Source organism: Natator depressus, chromosome 7 (assembly GCF_965152275.1).
Source record: "Natator depressus isolate rNatDep1 chromosome 7, rNatDep2.hap1, whole genome shotgun sequence".
Classification (NCBI taxonomy): domain Eukaryota; kingdom Metazoa; phylum Chordata; order Testudines; family Cheloniidae; genus Natator; species Natator depressus.
Window position 1 is genome coordinate 4,643,809 of NC_134240.1, and position 17,960 is coordinate 4,661,768.

The 17,960-nt window shown below is 41.4% G+C and overlaps 1 protein-coding gene across 14 annotated transcripts in view; it reads right to left on the reverse strand.

Annotated features, from left to right (window-relative positions):
- Window positions 1-17,960, reverse strand: part of CADPS (calcium dependent secretion activator) — a 374,509-nt gene that overhangs the window by 55,809 nt on the left and 300,740 nt on the right. For 8 of the 14 annotated variants that reach the window (XM_074957375.1, XM_074957374.1, XM_074957377.1 and 5 more), the window contains 3 exons: window positions 10,447-10,593; window positions 6,040-6,195; window positions 798-945 (listed from right to left, as the gene is read on the reverse strand). In XM_074957375.1, the coding sequence (XP_074813476.1) occupies window positions 798-945; window positions 6,040-6,195; window positions 10,447-10,593 (451 nt within the window). The remainder of the gene's footprint in view (window positions 1-797; window positions 946-6,039; window positions 6,196-10,446; window positions 10,594-17,960) is intronic. The other 6 variants (XM_074957378.1, XM_074957382.1, XM_074957385.1 and 3 more) reach the window with 1 other exon arrangement.

A 17,960-nucleotide genomic window follows, 5' to 3' on the forward strand; every position in this document is an offset into this window, starting at 1 on the left:
TAAAGCTGTAGTGGAAGATCTTATCTAGGAGACCCCATTGGCAACAAAATAGGAGATCCAAGCAATAGCTCTGATTCGAGCCTGATATATGAAAATATAACTTGGCTTAAAGCCATAGGAGCACAAGGATCATGATGATGCATTCAATCTAGCCCAATTTAGCGTGTCTTTCTACTTTGAATATTAAATATGGAAATTTCAAGCTGCAACAATGTATCTACAACGAACAAAATAGATCAGCAAGTCGTCAAAACTGGATTGTTTTTGAAACCTTGAGTCATTAAGAACCTGGACAATTGGGATCATAAAACTTGCTGATTTCAGTCAATATTCAAGGAAGTCAAATCAGGTGGAATTCAAATGTATTTTAGGAAGTTGTCTTTTTAACAAAACAAACAGTTTAATATTTTTGTTTTCTTCCTGTTTGTCTACTCAAAATAGTCATATCTTATAAATCTGGTGACTACATGTAAATACCCAGCTTTTTGGCAAAGATATGGCTCCAAGGTGGAGTTAATGACTCAATAAACATGTTCATCATGCATCAGCAGGCTTTAAAGGTAGCTTACACACACCACAATCCTTGCCAACCATCACTACTAAATGACTGGAATTCTGAATGTCCATATCCATTAGATAGATTTATTTGATGGAGAGACCCTGAATATTCATTGGCATACTCTATACAGAAGGCTAAAATCCACAATGGTTAGAATGTTTCTGAAACTAGCAGAATAGGAGATGGGAAAATTCATTAAGTTTTCTCAAATTATATAAAAAATAATTTGCATTTTTACCTCTTGGCCCATTTCCATACTGCAAAGTTTTGTTGACTGAGCTTTGGCATCAACCATAACATTAAACATGGTGCATATTGACTGAGGGACTCGGAAATCTGTTGATCGACTGGTTTTTTGCAGCTTTACTTCAAATGCAATCCTGGTTCTATTAAAGAAAGTAGGAAAAGACCATAAATGGTAGAATACAATTATTTCAAACGTGTTGTACTAAAAATGATTTTCCAATTTAAAAAGAAACACTCTGTGCTACGGATAAAGTGTGTAACGGTCTCAGAGAAACTACTACTTTCTCATACTTGGTAAACAGTGTGATGAGATTACAAATAGAAGCGTTAAAAGTGAACACCCATAATTTGGACTGTTTTGGATAATTTATACCTGCAGTTGAAATGCAATCAAACAGTAAACATGATGAATTAAAGGAAATTCTGTCTATTGGTACACAATACTAAACACAGCTGATACAAACCTGTTAATTGCTTAACTGGAAGGCCACTACTGGATTAGTGCAATTCTATCTTTTCACAGTGTTTTTGCTTGGCTGAATCTTTCTTTGATTTTACAAATGTTCCTAGAAGTTGTTTCTTTGAAAAACAAACACATACGTACCAGGATACCTTTACAAAAAGTCAGATGTAAAACAGAGCATGTGTATAATTATTCAGTTAAAATTTGAGTGGGAGTTACATTTTTTATTTCCATAAGAGTTTTGTCTGACTAAAGACTGCCAGATTGGTTGACAATAATTTTTAAATACTTACTGGGCCATAAGTGGCTCCAGTATTTCGTATTGGGAACACTTTTAGCATAATGAGTAATGTCCCCTGATTCCTGAATTCTCTGAACGCAAAATGTTAGAGGGACTTTGTAGTTAAGGGAGTACTCTATTAATTATTAGAAATACAACACAGAATCACGAAATACAACACAGAATGGGCCTGTATCAACAAATTAATATAGGAGCCTGGAATTAGAAACAATGAATAATATCAATTACCCACAATACCTTTGACCTTCAAGGATCAGAAAGGGCCATGGAAATGTAGGCTGATATCTATAAATGAAGCTCCTGATCTGTAATCAGATCTGTATGAGCACATGGGCCTGCCAGCTTGGATCTGATAACAGAGACAGGGTCTTGATAGGGGAGCTCATTTCCCCCACACTGAGATGCAGCCACTTGTGAAATGTGGCAGCTGTTCAATAGTGCACGGCAAGAGTGAGCTGTAGGTTAGAGGAAGAAGTCAAGAAAAATACCATGTCAAACTGAAACTGATAGGGAAATACAGGTTGAGAGAAGTAGCCAAATTCACAGTTGGTGTAAGCAGGGAGCACAGCATCATTGGCTTACGCCAGCAGTGGATTGGCCTGATGTAATTACCATTACCAGACATTAGGCAGAGCACAGGGGTTAGCACCCTGATGTTGACGCAAGGTGATGGAATCTTTAAACGATCAGGACCATGGTTTTGCGTCTGCCTGGAAAGATGAGCATGATCAGTCCTACTTCTAAAGCATCATCATGAACTGTTCTCTCATTACAGGAAATGTATTTAAAAGGGACACTAAAGCATATAACAGAAGTATTCTGAGGTACAGAATACCCCAAGTTACTCCCCAAGGTATAGCAATGGAAGGGTTAGTTTTTTTTAAAGAAAGAGAAAAGAAATGTCATGGTCATGGAGCCGGGAGGCACACTGAATGGCCAGTAAAGAGCAGAGTGCTGTATGTCATGGACACATGTTGGTAGGTGAGCCAAGTCAAAGCAAAAGCATGGAGAAGCACAGAAATCCAGCTCAAGAAGAATCCTCTTTACTGCTAAAAAGACTGAGCAGCAAGCCAGCAGCTATCCTTCTTCAGGAATAATCCTACAATGTTTCTGCAGTGTAGAATCGCTAAACTCCACCTAGTTATTTCCTTAGTGTAATATTTACAGTTTATGTAATGCTAGCTAGAGGTTCAGACTGATGCATCTATTTTCAGTTTGCTCTTAGAGAACAGAGTCAGACAATGGAAACAACTTAAGACACTCAGCATTTATATCAGAAAAAAGAAAAGGAGTACTCGTGGCACCTTAGAGACTAACCAATTTATTTGAGCATGAGCTTTCGTGAGCTACAGCTCACTTCATCGGATGCATACTGTGGAAAGTTTAGAAGATCTTATTATATACACACAAAGCATGAAAAAATACCTCCTCCCACCCCACTCTCCTGCTGGTAATAGCTTATCTAAAGCTATTACTTTAACTTTAGATAAGCTATTACCAGCAGGAGGGTGGGGTGGGAGGAAGTATTGTTTCATGGTCTCTGTGTATATAATGTCTTTTGCAGTTTCCACGGTATGCATCCGATGAAGTGAGCTGTAGCTCACGAAAGCTTATGCTCAAATAAATTGGTTAGTCTCTAAGGTGCCACAAGTACCCCTTTTCTTTTTGCGAATACAGACTAACACGGCTGTTACTCTGAAACCTGTCATTGTAGGGAGAGTGGTCACTTTGGATAAGCTATTACCAGCAGGAGAGTGAGTTTGTGTGTGTGTGTTTTGAGGGGGGGGGGTGAGAAAACCTGGATTTGTGCTGGAAATGGCCCACCTTGATTATCATACACATTGTAAGGAGAGTGATCACTTTACATAAGCTATTACCAGCAGGAGAGTAGGGTGGGGGGAGAGAAAACCTTTGGTAGTGATAAAATACCCATTTTTTCATGATTTGTGTGTATAAAAACAAACATCTTCTGTATTTTCCACAGTACGCATCCGATGAAGTGAGCTGTAGCTCACGAAAGCTTATGCTCAAATAAATTGGTTAGTCTCTAAGGTGCCACAAGTCCTCCTTTAGCATTTACATCAGACAATATACTGGCAGAGCAAGAAACAATACCTTTTCTAATGCCACAGGTATCACAATCATCTCAAGACCTTTAAAGAAGGCACAACATAATTAACAAATCTTTATGACCTATTGTGCAGTTTGCATCTGCAGGAGAATACAGAATAAGAGACTTCACTAACTTGACAGTTAAACATGCCTTTTGGATGATCAGGAAGGAATCTTTATCAATACCCAAAGGTTTACATGTGAATGAAGATCTGTACCTCTATGGGAACAGACCCTGCTGTGACCTGGGGGACAGTGCTGGGAAATTGACGCCGGCTGTGGGCATCTCACGTCTTCCTCTCTTTCTCCCTTTTCCTTGTTTGTTTTGCTATGGTGGGGGAGGTTGACCATGCTGGCTGCTTTGGCCTTCCTGCGACATGGCAGTGGAATTGGCAGCGAGAGGCTGGGTGGCCCTTTTACAGATGGATGCAAATTGCCTCTCCCCAGGCTGGCAAGGGCTAAAAGAGGCTGCTACTGAGAGCAGGGGCCATTCTCACTCCCTCACTGGCAGCTTGCAGTGCTTCCTACTCGTCCTCCCTGAGGGTCTGAAAAGGGACCTTTTAATGGTGTTAATAGAAGGGAAGCTGGACATTGAGTTCTGGGGAACGACTGACTTCATGAGCTTGAGATTATTCAGATTGGTCCTCGCCCACAGGCTCAGGATGAATCTGATCACAGTATCGGGGATTGGAAAAGAGTTTTTTCCTGCCACTGCACAGATACGTTTTCTCTACCGTCTTCGCCCAGAACCTCCTGCAGGTTGATACAGAAGAATGAAGCACTGATGCCCAAAGGCAGGTCCCACCTTGGCTGCAGAAAGGGAAGTTGGCACCTTAGCCCTCAGTGGTGCAGATCAGGATAAATTCCCTTGCACAATGCTACAAAGACTGGGGTGTTTGCTGTCAATTCATGCACCTTAAAAGGGCCCTGGCTGAGCTCAGCTTGAGAAGGCAGAAGCTGGCAGAGCCACCTCCTGTAAAATGGCTGCACAGGGTTCAGAAGAGATGTGCTGAAAATGGTGGGAGGAACAACAAAGAGCATGGAGGAGGGCCCGGCTGCCACACGCTGTGGGGGAGGGGCTCCCTGGGCACAGAGGAATCATGTTCCTCCCAGAGGCTGGGATAGTTTGGGGACCGTAGCATGGGAAAATGCATCTCTTTGGTGTCACAGAATCATAGGGTTGGAAGAGACCTTGGGAGGTCATCAAGTCCAACCCCCTGCTCAAAGCAGGACCAACACCCACTAAATCATCCCAGCCAGTCCATGACAGGATGGCTCTCCTCAAATTTTAACATTACCTGGCACTGCAGGGCTAACTGGGTGCCAGATAACCAGCCGTGGGAGTTATTGTATTTCAATAAAAGCTGTGGGCTCTGGCCTTTAATCCAAGTCTCTGAATGCTGTGTTTTATTTCACAGCAGCAGTAGCAACCCTGTAACTGCCCGTTCTGCGTTCCAACTTCTGAGCCCAAATCTCTGCACTTCGTGGATGGGGAGGTTGTGGATCCATTAGAGAAAAATAAATCACACGTTTGCACTTGCAGGACAACCAGACCATGGTGGCACAGAGCCCCCTGCACCCCCCCTGATCCTTGCACATATCTGCTGTGGCTTTCACCTGCCTCTCTACCTGTTCTTTTGCCATTTGCTTTTTCCCTGACAGAGGATGCGCAGTTCATTTCTTTCTCCCCACCCCCATCACCTCCTTCTGAAACCAACCGGAAACAATTGCGGGCAGTGTGACAAGATAGCCTTGATGTTTCCTTACCAAAATGACTACTGTTAACATAGTCCTAAGAGTTCCTTTAAGGTGTGCGCTCTGTTTCCCAGGCTCTGCAGGCGTGTATCATACGAGGTGGCATTGGCGGTGATGACTTTTTCAATCAAAGGCAGCCGGAAAGCCTGACTGGTTCTCTGAATGGCACAATCTCCTTTGTCGGTCACTTCATGTGGGTGCTGAGATAGCACACATGGCTACTTCTACAGCATTCAGCTCTCCCGCGCCCTAATGTGTTACCCAGACCTGACTCCAGAGGAGGCGCACAATAAACAACAGCAGAGAAAGCCTGAAAACTTGAACGGGGTTTGTTGCCTTATTGGGAATAGGCATTCACTAGAGACTACATTTAAAAGATGCTGCCTTTTAGAGGTCAATAATTTGCAGAGATAAAAAGTGTGCTACCACCAAGCCTGTGCTGGATGGAAACAAATTAGGGCTTAAAAAGAATAATGGCTGAAGTCAAGCTGAAAGGTAAAGTACGGCCCCCTCATTTCCAATAAGATAGGGTAGCCCCCCGCCCCTGACAATTTCTTGTGATCTGCTATTAGAGACCCTTCCGGTTCCGTTGTTCAGACGTACCTCTTAACACAAGACTCGATCATGTCACTTGCCATAAGTTTTAGACGCTGTTCTAGGTGCTTTCCAAATTCTTCCTCAGGCCAGTGTAAATCCCGAATGAAGGTCTGTAGGGCATCAAGTTTCCAAAATAGATCTTCAGAGGTTCCCGATCCATTGCTGGCAGGGTAAAATGAAAACAGAAGTCATACCCAGGACCATACTATTGGAAACCTGATGTGGAGACCATTCTTGTACAAGTTGAGGGCATACAGTGGCTTAATACACAGAACAATGCTGGGTAATCTCCATCATCAGGCTTTTGAGTTTTACCATACATTTGCCTAGTCTACCTTGCTGTTATAACTCACAAATCTTTCCAGACCAGATGATAAGACAAAATTATGAATTACGCACATTAACTGGAGAAAGTGTGTATGGTAAAATTCAGCCTTAGCTAATAACCACACGGACATATGTGATTATTCAAAATTAAGGCTAACATTTGTGGTAGAAAACCCTTGACTGACAATAACTACAGTACATGAATGTATGCAGTTATTCAAATTTAGGGTTTCATGCATTTTTTTCCCTTCAAATGATATATTTTTAATTTTTTCCCCCAACATTACCAGGTAAAGGACAGTGCTAACAAGTGGTGAGCGAGGACACACCTTATCTCTTGAACAGCTGGAAAAAAATCAGGGTAAAGCAATTGAACTAGGAACACGAGACATCTCATGTGAAAGAGTTTTGGTCAGGGTGACTACTCCACATCTCACAGATCAGCCTTTTGCGAAGGCATCTATAGGGCAACAGATTTTTACTTTTTTTTTTAAATTTCTATTTTTTTGCAATGTCTTTGGTTGGTTGCAAAAGTCTGAATTCTTTCCAAAGTGCATAGTCTTACCCACTCCTGTGCACAGATGGGACGCTTCGGGCTCGTTGTGTGTAGCTACTTTGGTTCTTTTCAACTATAATTGTGTCTAAAACCTCTACTTACAGAATAAAATACAGGCCTGGATTGTGTTTTGTTGGTGCAGAAAAATTTATCTATAACCCTTTTCGCTCTCTCTCTTTTTTTCATGACAATTACCAAGAGATCTTCAAGAGCTTTAACCCCCTCCTCGCATACCACTAATGCTAACACAGTAATTGATAAGATGTTAACACACCATGCATTATCACTTGTGCTGACATCGTCTATAGAAACAGATGAGGAAGGGTGTTTCTATTGTGACAGATGCCAGCTGCATTGAGTTAATGCTACAGAGGAAAATATAGCTGATGCATACATGGCTACTGCCAGGTGAAAACCATACTCCCAACATGCTAGAGGGGTCCTGTGAGGGCTTGTGCTAACAAAGGTAACAATTTAAAGAACGAATCAGCTCAGAAGTAGGAACAGATGTATCTGACACTAAGGGAGAGGTAACACTAAAACAAGTCCTTTATAATGAACGGTGAGTGGGTACAAGGGAACTGGAACACTGAAAAGATAGAGAATCAGGCATTTCCTTAAATGGCATCTTGAGTCAAAAAACTATTTTGTGTAACTTCCATAGCACAGCCCCCAGAGTCAACCTATCTGCATTTGTAGTTTCTTCTGTTTGAGACCTATGCTTAGGAATAATTAAACTTTTTCTAATCTAAGCCCAGTTTTGGAACTGCATGAATTTATGTTTTAAATAATTAAATACACATGAATGCAATAATTGGTATTTATTACAACAACATTATGACACCCATCTGGTTTCAGAATTTTCAAAAAAATTACTCTCCGTATTTTTTTCTTCTTTTGAACAGCTCATTATTAGGTTTTCCTGGGAGGAAAATAATATTCTATGTTATGTCCAAAATGAACTGTTCATTGTTTGTGCAATAGCACCAAAATTACTTTGATCACATAGAAATTTGCAAAATGCCTTTCACACTTAAGCTTTAGTTTTATTAAAGATGATTGTCAACTTTACTGTCATGTCTTGATTCTTATCTTTTCAAAAACAAGATCACAGAGCATGCACAGAGAAAAAAGTAATACAAACTTTCAAGTATTATTTACAGATACTGCCTAATCTAGCCTTCAATACAGCCAACTTAGCATGAATATGAGTTGTATTTCTTTGAAACACAAATTATTCTAATATTTCAATTTTTTTGAATATAAAAGGTCATTTGCTTTGCCTCCAGTTCATTAGTATTGCTTTCCAAAATGATACCCGTGCTATAGAGCATATTCAGTAGAATCCAGGTGTAGATGTAAATTAAGTGTAGCTTCCTGTACCTGGACCATTGCCCCCTCTCTGCCACCCTTCCTGCCGAATAAAAAGTCGACGTTTATTGTTAATGTGAGACTTTTTGTCTTTGAGTAAAGTGACAATTTTTTGTTAAATATAAATATTTAAATAAATCAATAAGCATGGCAACCTATCGGCAGCTCTGGTATAAGAAAAAGACGAAAGCATGACATAGTTTTGACAGACTTTATTTGTTTTCAAGTTTAACTTAGATTAGGGTAACCAGACAGCAAGTGTGAAAAATCGGGACAGGGGCTGGGTGGTAAAAGGCACTTATAGAAGAAGAAGCACCCCCAAAATTGGGACTGTCGCTATAAAATCGGAACATCTGGTGACCCTAATTTAGATTGCTCTGAGTACTGGTTTGCCAGGCTGTGTATAGCACACCGCCGAGGGAAGTGAACCTAGCACCAATTTTAACACTGCCTCACTTTCCCCCTCTTAGGGAAAGCACCTACCCAGAGGGATGGGGGGTTTGGTACTTGGGTGGTTAGACTGAGCCATCACCCATGCCACTGTGGACATACTGCTATATGTAGGTGCTAGCGTGGGTATGTCCACCCGAGCTGGGAATTACATTTCCCAGCTGCTGTGCAGATGTACCCTGATGCTTGGCAAGTTATTCTGGGGATCCCAACCCTTAGCAACATAAAAAGCTTTGCTGAAAGCACAGGCTTAACGTTAAGCACATGTGTAGCCTTACTGACTTCCACAGTACTCATGTGTGTAAACTGACACGTGTTGGAGGACATGATTCAGAGAAGTATGTAAGCATGTGCTTAACATTAACCTTCCTGCAGTGGAATCCTTTCATGAATTGGGGCCTTGGTGCTTTGCTGGACTGGCATGGCATGGCCTGACATTTCTCCCCTTTCAGCTTTTAAGAGGGAAGAAAGGATGGGGAATGGATGGTCACAGAAGGAGTGAGGGAGTGGGGAGAGAATACACGTAGCATTTATTAAAACGAAATGGCCCTCTTGGGTGGTGCTGGTGACTTTGAACTTTCCTCAGGAGGAAGGTGGGTTATAAGGAGCAGGAAGGTGGCTGGGAGGTGGGAGTTCATGTTAGCGGTAGGAGATGGGAGCGGATTTCTGAGTCAAAGCACCAGGGTGTGCATACTGCATGGCTGTCAAAAAACAACAGGACATGGGTGGCTCAGTAACTGTCCAGTATCCCTGTGGTTTGACTGGCTGAGACAATCCTTCTGCAGTGTAACACTAAGTAAAGTTCAGCAATTTGAACTGAGAACTTAGAAAGTCTCAATTTTCATGCTAGTAAATGTTATTAGAATGATGGCCCAACACTCAGTGACAGCTTCGTTTATCCCTTTGGGTACCGATCTCTGGCACTACTCAATGGCTATGACTGTTAAGGGGGACCCACCATAATTACAGAAGTCACATGACCTACACTGAAAAACATGCATCTATCATGCCTCTTCATTGAGTATATATCCTACATCATAGGACAGTAACAAGGTTACTGTTAACCTACAAACCTGTGTTAGGCACAGGAACCCAAAGCACTAGTTATTACATACTAGTGACTTGGACCCTGTTTGATTTCCTACGTTTGATTCAAGACATTCAAAATGATTTTTAAGTATTGAGGCTGGGATGGTGGTTCTAGAATTCAGTTACCATTGGGCTCCCCATGTCATGCATAAGATGCCTTATAGATGCCTCCCCCTTTTGTTTGCAATATTGTACAAGAATTCCAGGCAATAAGGAACTTGCAGAAAAATAAAACTCACTTTTAGATCTACATCTGGTCCATGGAAATTAGTCAACTTGCACTGCAGTTGGTTCTTCCTATCTTTTGAGACATGTCAGCTCAGATTTTACGTACTGTAGTTTATACTCCAACAGGACTACAGCCCACTGTCAACAATTATTTTGTGAAGGGAGACGCTTGCTCAAGCTTCCAGCGGGCGTAAGACAAAGTCTCAATATTTATAAAAACTTCTAATGTACATGCCAGATATACATAAGGGTTGCCTCATTTAGTAAAATATCTAATTATCTATCTCTGTCACTCTTTTAAAGTTATATATAATGCACAGAAACAAACAACACATATCCATGCCAAGATTACGTTAAATTTAAATGAGATCTAATGTGAACTCAATACACACTCAGAATCATATATAGCAGCCATCCATGACGGTGCAGAAAAGCTAGGCATTTGTGGGATGCCTAGTGGGATGTTAACTGGTAGATTTGGTACTTTAGGGAGATTCACATTTGGTAGATTCACATTGGGCAGATTACTTGTTAAACTCCTGTGGAAGAAACAGACAGAAAGAAAAATACCATAACAGTGACAATGCAGATGTAGCAGAAGCACGTGACACTCATAAACAAATCTGCAAAGTTCACAGCAAGACAACAGTCAAAAAACGAAAGCAAACCATTTCAGAAAGAAGCATGAATATGGGAGGCTTAAGTGCGGTTATTTTTTTTTTTAGTCTGAAATAAAAAGCAAGTTACCTAAAAAAATTAAAAGCTGCAAATTAACAAACTACTCAAACACCCACACAAAATAAACTTAATTTACAGGTCCTGATACAATGTCAGAGCACAGAAAGTAGCTTTTAATTTAAAAATATACCAGGAGCAAGCAAATCTGAATTCCTATATCAACATTTAGATTGGATGGATATATGAAACAGCTACACTGAAAGACCTATCAGGAATTTTAAAGGTTTTGACTTGGAAACAGGGTTCAAAATAGTAAACACTGAGGGTGAAATCCTGGCTCCGCTGAAATCAGTGGGAGTTTTGCCATTGAACTCAATGGAGCCAGGCTTTTATCCTTAATGAAAACTTCCCATTTACCCTGCTCACTCCAAACGTTAAAGATATGTTTTCATTTGGAGCACATGCACGCTGTTCCACCAAGCAGAAGAGAAAGATTCCAATCTTGCAACTATATCCATGCATGCAGAACCTTGTGGGGCTCAACAGGTGCAAGAATATCCCTGAGTGTACCTGTCTGCTAGATCATGGCCTCACGATCGGAGAGGAGGAACACTTTATAATGTGCACTGACATCTAAGTGTATGTTTTCAGTGTGGTATGCAGAGAATTATGAACACATCCTGATTAATTAGCATGAGGTTTGTGTGTGACTGTTTCCCAATTGGAAATGGGGCCATGAGATGTACTCAATGGTTAATTTCTGAAGGATGTATATATAGCTGGGCATTATGAATTTAATAGCATTCTCAAGATGCACATGCAATGATTACATGAAAGAGAACTTTTAAAAAATGATTTAGTCTATCAAATACAAGGTGGTTCAATGTAATATGCTTTCCAGAAACAATGTACGCTTCATGCCCATAATTTCCAAAACATCCAAAATATTTTAATATCCCTACATTGGTAAAATAGTTATAACCATATTTTAAAAGCATCTCATCATAACAATATTTACATGAACATGGGGTTTTGGTATCTGGAAGATGTAGAATTTGGGAAGTTTATTCCTTGCGCTATCTGATCAACAAGCAATAAGTCATTTTCAGAAATCTCTCTCTTTCTGCCTTTAGCATATTATGGCATAAACCAAAAAAATTCTTCACAGCCTCATGTCAGAGGCAAATCCAGAAGTCCTGGCTCAATTTTTATTGTTTCTTTATTCCCACTGGGAGTTTGAGTAAGGAGACAGTAAAACCTAAGTCAGGACACCAGATTTAGTGCTTACTTCTGTAACAGTACAGTCAGAGGACACTTTGCCATTGACTTGGAATTCATGCAGTTTCAGGCACTTAGCCTCTAAAGAATATGAGATGTTCTAAAAATTAATCCAGCATCAATCATCTCGCTCAGCAATATGAACACATAGGATGATCATTCCAGAACTCTGCTTTGGAAGGTCTCTTCCACTCCATATATTGCTATTGTCTTCTGGGCAGCTTTAACGGCCATCCTGCAAAACTATATAATTTCATGTTCTCCTCTTCCAATGGAATATTATATTAGCAATTTTCTATAGGCGTAAATATATTTTTGAGCTGCATTTCTTATGGTCAATCTTATTATATCAGAAAACAAAGATACACATAATTGCATCAACAATACTGGATATGAAATTGCTGATGCAAGAACACATTTAAAATGTATCCTTACAAGAATCAGTCAGTAACTGCATTTCGAGGCATTGGTTACATAGCCAAGAGGCAGAATGACTTGGAGTTTCATTCTTAACTTTTGAACACAGTCCCACCTCCAGGGGAAAATACAGTCTAATGTGATTTTGGGGTGAAAAAGATGCTTTCTGATTTCTTTAAGTTTCTGGTAAATTTCACTTCACACTAGCTGATTGTTCTCCTTATGAATGAAATATTTATTTATATATGAGCCTTCTCATGAAACAAAACCATCCAGTTTCCATTCAGATGCATATATGCCTCTTAAAGTGAATATGATTTTCAGATGATACACATATTTCATAATGACTGATAAATTGTTAGATCTTTAGGAATGGTAGTCTGTGTAGTTAATATTGATATTGAATAAATCAAAAATAGCAAGGGATGGATAACATATAAATATGTAAGGAAGAGCAACTGAAAGAGATTAGACAAATGGTGAACACATAAATAAAAAAAACCCTTTGTTTTTAATACCAAAAATTCAAGAAGATACTTAGTGCCATATTCATTAAACACTGTGTTAATAAATGACAGGTTTCAGAGTAACAGCCGTGTTAGTCTGTATTGGCAAAAAGAAAAGGAGTACTTGTGGCACCTTAGAGACTAACCAATTTATTTGAGCATGAGCTTTCGTGAGCTACAGCTCACTTCATCGGATGAAATGGCCCACCTTGATTATCATACACATTGTGAAGAGAGTGGTCACTTTGGATGGGCTATTACCAGCAGGAGAGTGAGTTTGTCTGTGGTGGGGCGGAGGGTGAGAAAACCTGGATTTGTGCTGGAAATGGCCCAACTTGATGATCACTTTAGATAAGCTATTACCAGCAGGAGAGTGGGGTGGGAGGAGGTATTGTTTCATGGTCTCTGTGTATATAATGTCTTCTGCAGTTTCCACAGTATGCATCCGATGAAGTGAGCTGTAGCTCACGAAAGCTTATGCTCAGATAAATTGGTTAGTCTCTAAGGTGCCACAAGTACTCCTTTTCTTTTTGTGTTAGTAAAATGATTTTCCACAGAAAATTCTATACTGCATTCACATTTAAACATATATCTTTTACACAACACATTATTTTGCTGATGCTTTGTGGCCCTTGCAAGGATAAGTTACAACTTTTAACAGCAAAATAATGTAGTGTTGTGACGATGTGACGCAGCAGGGAGAGGGGAGTGTTGACCTGGGAATGTGCCCTGGGGATGGGAGACCTGAGAGCCTGTCACCTGAGCCAGGAGGGGCAGGGGGAGGTAACACCTCTGCCCAGGAATGTGAACAGAGGCTGCAGGAGAGAGCCTGCTGGGGGGGGTTTAGTTTTCAGTTTGGGGCTGGGTGGAGGAACGCAGGGAACCCCAGGGCTGGGGTCTAAGCTCCCTGCTCTCCTAGAAGGACTTGACTGAGAGGTCCTGATTGTACCCATAAGCTCTGTTTTGGACTGTGTTCCTGTTGTCCAATAAACCTTCTGTTTTACTGGCTGGCTGAGAGTCTCAGTGAATCCCAGGAAGAGGGGTGCAGGGCCTGGACTCCCCCACACTCCGTGACAAGCGTATGTAGTGTAATGTTAACACAGAGGGCCTGATTTTGAAAGAAGCCTCCTCCTTTGCATTCACTATTTTTCAGGTGCAACTGATCTCATTTACACATCTAGAAAAGGAGTACTTGTGGCACCTTAGAGACTAAGCAATTTATTTGAGCATAAGCTTTCGTGAGCTACAGCTCACTTCATCGGATGCATACTGTGGAAAATACAGAAGATGTTTTTATACACACAAATCATGAAAAAATGGGTGTTTTATCACTACAAAAGGTTTTCTCTCCCTCCACCCCACTCTCCTGCTGGTAATAGCTTATGTAAAGTGATCACTCTCCTTACAATGTGTATGATAATCAAGGTGGGCCATTTCCAGCACAAATCCAGGGTTTCTCCCCCCCCCACCCCCGCAACACACACACACACAAACCAACTCTCCTGTTGGTAATAGCTTATCTAAAGTGATCACTCTCCTTACAATGACAGGTTTCAGAGTAACAGCCGTGTTAGTCTGTATTCGCAAAAAGAAAAGGAGTACTTGTGGCACCTTAGAGACTAACCAATTTATTTGAGCATAAGCTTTCGTAAGCTACAGCTCACTTCATCGGATGCACACTGTGGAAAGTGTAGAAGATCTTTTATACACACAAAGCATGAAAAAATACCTCCCCCCACCCCACTCTCCTGCTTGCAATAGCTTATCTAAAGTGATCACTCTCCTTACAATGTGTATGATAATCAAGTTGGGCCATTTCCAGCACAAATCCAGGTTTTCTCACACCCCCCCCCACACACAAACCCACTCTCCTGCTGGTAATAGCTTATCTAAAGTGACCACTCTCCTTACAATGTGTATGATAATCAAGGTGGGCCATTTCCAGCACAAATCCAGGGTTTAACAAGAACGTCCGGGGGGGAGGGTAGGAAAAAACAAGGAGAAATAGGTTACCTTGCATAATGACTTAGCCACTCCCAGTCTCTATTCAAGCCTAAGTTAATTGTGTCCAATTTGCAAATGAATTCCAATTCAACAGTTTCTCGCTGGAGTCTGGATTTGAAGTTTTTTTGTTGTAATATCGCAACTTTCATGTCTGTAATCGCGTGACCAGAGAGATTGAAGTGTTCTCCCACTGGTTTATGAATGTTATAATTCTTGACATCTGATTTGTGTCCATTTATTCTTTTACATAGAGACTGTCCAGTTTGACCAATGTACATGGCAGAGGGGCATTGCTGGCACATGATGGCATATATCACATTGGTGGATGTGCAGGTGAACGAGCCTCTGATAGTGTGGCTGATGTTATTAGGCCCTGTGATGGTGTCCCCTGAATAGATATGTGGGCACAGTTGGCAACGGGCTTTGTTGCAAGGATAGGTTCCTGGGTTAGTGGTTCTGTTGTGTGGTATGTGGTTGCTGGTGAGTATTTGCTTCAGGTTGGGGGGCTGTCTATAGGCAAGGACTGGCCTGTCTCCCAAGATTTGTGAGAGTGTTGGGTCATCCTTCAGGATAGGTTGTAGATCCTTAATAATGCGTTGGAGGGGTTTTAGTTGGGGGCTGAAGGTGACGGCGTTCTGTTATTTTCTTTGTTAGGCCTGTCCTGTAGTAGGAGACTTCTGGGAACTCTTCTGGCTCTATCAATCTGTTTCTTCACTTCCGCAGGTGGGTACTGTAGTTGTAAGAATGCTTGATAGAGATCTTTCAGAGTAACAGCCGTGTTAGTCTGTATTCGTAAAAAGAAAAAAGAAAAGGAGTACTTGTGGCACCTTAGAGACTAACCAGTTTATTTGAGCATGAGCTTCCGATGAAGTGAGCTGTAGCTCACGAAAGCTCATGCTCAAATAAACTGGTTAGTCTCTAAGGTGCCACAAGTACTCCTTTTCTTTTTTCTTGATAGAGATCTTGTAGGTGTTTGTCTCTGTCTGAGGGGTTGAAGCAAATGCGGTTGTATCGCAGAGCTTGGCTGTAGACAATGGATCGTGTGGTGTGGTCAGGGTGAAAGCTGGAGGCATGTAGGTAGGAATAGCGGTCAGTAGGTTTAGGGTGGTGTTTATGTGACCATCGCTTATGAGCACTGTAGTGTCCAGGAAGTAGATCTCTTGTGTGGACTGGACCAGGCTGAGGTTGATGGTGGGATGGAAATTGTTGAAATCATGGTGGAATTCCTCAAGGGCTTCTTTTCCATGGGTCCAGATGATGAGGATGTCATCAATATAGCGCAAGTAAAGTAGGGGCGTTAGGGGACGAGAGCTGAGGAAGCGTTGTTCTAAGTCAGCCATAAAAATGTTGGCATACTGTGGGGCCATGCGGGTACCCATAGCAGTGCCGCTGATCTGAAGGTATACATTGTCCCCATATGTAAAATAGTTATGGGTAAGGACAAAGTCACAAAGTTCAGCCACCAGGTTAGCCGTGACATTATCAGGGATAGTATTCTTGATGGCTTGTAGTCCATCTTTGTGTGGAATGTTGGTGTAGAGGGCTTCTACATCCATAGTGGCCAGGATGATGTTTTCAGGAAGATCACCGATGGATGGTAGTTTCCTCAGGAAGTCAGTGGTGTCTCGAAGGTAGCTGGGAGTGCTGGTAGCGTAGGGCCTGAGGAGGTAGTCTACATAGCCAGACAATCCTGCTGTCAGGATGCCAATGCCTAAGATGATGGGGCGTCCAGGATTTCCAGGTTTATGGATATTGGGTAGTAGATAGAGTTACCAAAAGAAACTACAGCATTTGCTCAAGAAACTCCCTGAAAAAGCACAAGATCAAATCCGCACAGACACACCCCTGGAACCCCGACCTGGGATATTCTATCTACTACCCATTCATAAACCAGTCTTGAATAGAGACTGGGAGTGGCTAAGTCATTATGCAAGGTAACCTATTTCCCCTTGTTTTTTCCTACCCCTCCCAAGACGTTCTTGTTAAACCCTGGATTTGTGCTGGAAATGGCCCACCTTGATTATCATACACATTGTAAGGAGAGTGGTCACTTTAGATAAGCTATTACCAGCAGGAGAGTGGGTTTGTGTGTGTGTGTGGGGGGGAGAAAACCTGGATTTGTGCTGGAAATGGCCCAACTTGATTATCATACACATTGTAAGGAGAGTGATCACTTTACATAAGCTATTACCAGCAGGAGAGTGGGGTGGGGGGAGGTATTTTTTCATGCTTTGTGGGTTTAAAAAGATCTTCTACACTTTCCACAGTATGCATCCGATGAAGTGAGCTGTAGCTCACGAAAGCTTATGATCAAATAAATTGGTTAGTCTCTAAGGTGCCACAAGTACTCCTTTTCTTTTTGCGAATACAGACTAACACGGCTGTTACTCTGAAACCTGTCAAAGGGGAAATAGGTTACCTTGCATAATGACTTAGCCACTCCCAGTCTCTATTCAAGCCTATGTTAATTGTATCCAATTTCCAAATGAATTCCAATTCAACAGTCTCTCGCTGGAGTCTGGATTTGAAGTTTTTTTGTTGTAATATAGCAACTTTCATGTCTGTAATCGCGTGACCAGAGAGATTGAAGTGTTCTCCGACTGGTTTATGAATGTTATAATTTTTGACATCTGATTTGTGTCCATTTATTCTTTTACGTAGAGACTGTCCAGTTTGACCAATGTACATGGCAGAGGGGCATTGCTTGCACATGATGGCATATGTGCCCCCCCGTTCCTCAGATGTTCTTGTTAAACCCTGGCTTTGTGCTGGAAATGGCCCACCTTGATTATCATACACATTGTAAGGAGAGTGGTCACTTTAGATAAGCTATTACCAACGGGAGAGTGGGTTTGTTTTTGGGGGGAGGTTGGGGGGGAGAAAACCTGGATTTGTGCTGGAAATGGCCCACCTTGATTATCATACACATTGTAAGGAGAGTGATCACTTTACATAAGCTATTACCAGCAGGAGAGTGAGGTGGGGGGAGAGAAAACCTTTTGTAGTGATAAAACACCCATTTT